This window comes from Hipposideros armiger, unplaced genomic scaffold (genome assembly GCF_001890085.2).
Source record: "Hipposideros armiger isolate ML-2016 unplaced genomic scaffold, ASM189008v1 scaffold_373, whole genome shotgun sequence".
NCBI lineage: Eukaryota > Metazoa > Chordata > Mammalia > Chiroptera > Hipposideridae > Hipposideros > Hipposideros armiger.
Window position 1 is genome coordinate 1,035,260 of NW_017731723.1, and position 1,359 is coordinate 1,036,618.

At 66.7% G+C, this 1,359-nt stretch overlaps 1 protein-coding gene across 8 annotated transcripts in view; it reads right to left on the reverse strand.

Annotated features, from left to right (window-relative positions):
* TLE3 (TLE family member 3, transcriptional corepressor) overlaps nucleotides 1-882 on the reverse strand; it is a 54,069-nt gene extending 53,187 nt beyond the window's left edge. For all 8 annotated transcript variants that reach the window (XM_019662384.1, XM_019662382.1, XM_019662383.1 and 5 more), the window contains exons 1-2: nucleotides 800-882; nucleotides 145-245 (exon numbers count right to left, since the gene is read on the reverse strand). In XM_019662384.1, coding sequence (XP_019517929.1) covers nucleotides 145-245; nucleotides 800-823 — 125 coding nt within the window. In that variant the 5' untranslated portion in view covers nucleotides 824-882. The remainder of the gene's footprint in view (nucleotides 1-144; nucleotides 246-799) is intronic.
* Nucleotides 883-1,359: the final 477 nt, after the last annotated feature.

Here is a 1,359-nt window from a genome sequence, read left to right on the forward strand (position 1 = left end):
TCGAAAAGGGGAAACAAAAGGCGGAGGCCCGGCTGCCCCGCCGCCCCGGGTCGGGAGCCCACTCCGTCCCCGCGGGGGGTGGCAGGAGCCGCGGCGGGGAAGCCCCCTCCCTGTCAGCCCCTGAGCGGCCCCCAGAAGCCTTACCTGTGATATTGAGCTTGCAGGAACTGGAATTCGTCTTTGATCCTGTCACAAGACTCAGCCACCGTGAATTTAAATCCGGGCTGCCCAGGTTGATGGGGGGCCTGGAGACCACGAGGGAAAGACAAGGAGGGGGCGGGGGTGTCAGACAGGACTCCTAGAGGCCCGCGCCTCTCCGCGGCTGCCCCCGGCCTCCTCCCGCCCCCACCCCATCAGAGAGGCCACCCTCACAGCCGAGAACCTTCCTAGCAAGTTTCTCAGCTCCCAGACGGGGAGGGGTGGTGCCCCAATCCCTCCCTTATTGGCCCCGGGGCTCCCATCCTTTTCACGAAGTGCCCACCATTCCCAAGTAAGATGGGAGCGGGGGACAGGGTGAAAACAAACAGGTCCCCGGGAACACAGGCAGCCCCCCATACCACTAGGGCAGAATGAAGCTATCTCAACGGCGCTCTCCCATCCCCATACCCTTTGTGTGAGCGCGCGCGCGCAGACACACACACACACACACACACACACTCTCTCTCTCTCTCTCTCTCTCTCTCTCTCTCTCTCTCTCTCTCCATAAAGGTAGCAACAAGCAAAATGGAGGTGCCAGATAAACTGCCTCGTTTACCCTGCCATGATAGATGCTTAAATAAACCGAGTTGCAATTACTCACCGGATGTCTGCCTTGCGGATACATGGCAGGGAGGGGTCGTGATTCCAAGAGCGTGGAAGCGCCGAGAGCCGTAGCCGGGGAAGTGCGAGGGAGGGGGGAGCCAAGCCCGAGCGGGGGGCGGCCGGCAAACCGAGAGCTCGCCCCCGGCCCCCCCAGCCCGCCCTCGCAGCGAAATCCCAGAGTCGGGCGCCCGCCCCAAGCGGAGACAAAGAGCCGCGGAACGGGCGGCAAAGTCGTCGGCTGGCGCAGAGGCCGAGCGGCGGGCGCGGGCTTTGTGCGCCTAGGGCTCGGCCGGCTGCGGCCGGCCGCCTTCCCTCCGCTGTGTGGAGCGCGTCAGAGCCGGGGGCTGCGCGGACATCGTCGTCTCCCCGGCGGGTCTGGCGCGGGGTCCCGAGGCCGGGGCTCCTCCTGGGGCGAGCGCGGGCCCCCTCCGATCACTCAGGTGGGAGGGGGGCGCGCCGGGGCAGTCCCAGCATCCGTGGTGCGCGGGTCCGAGCCCAGAGGCGGCTGTCGGCGAGAAGAGGAAGGAGGCCGGCTCCGAGGTGGCGGCTTGGGGCCGC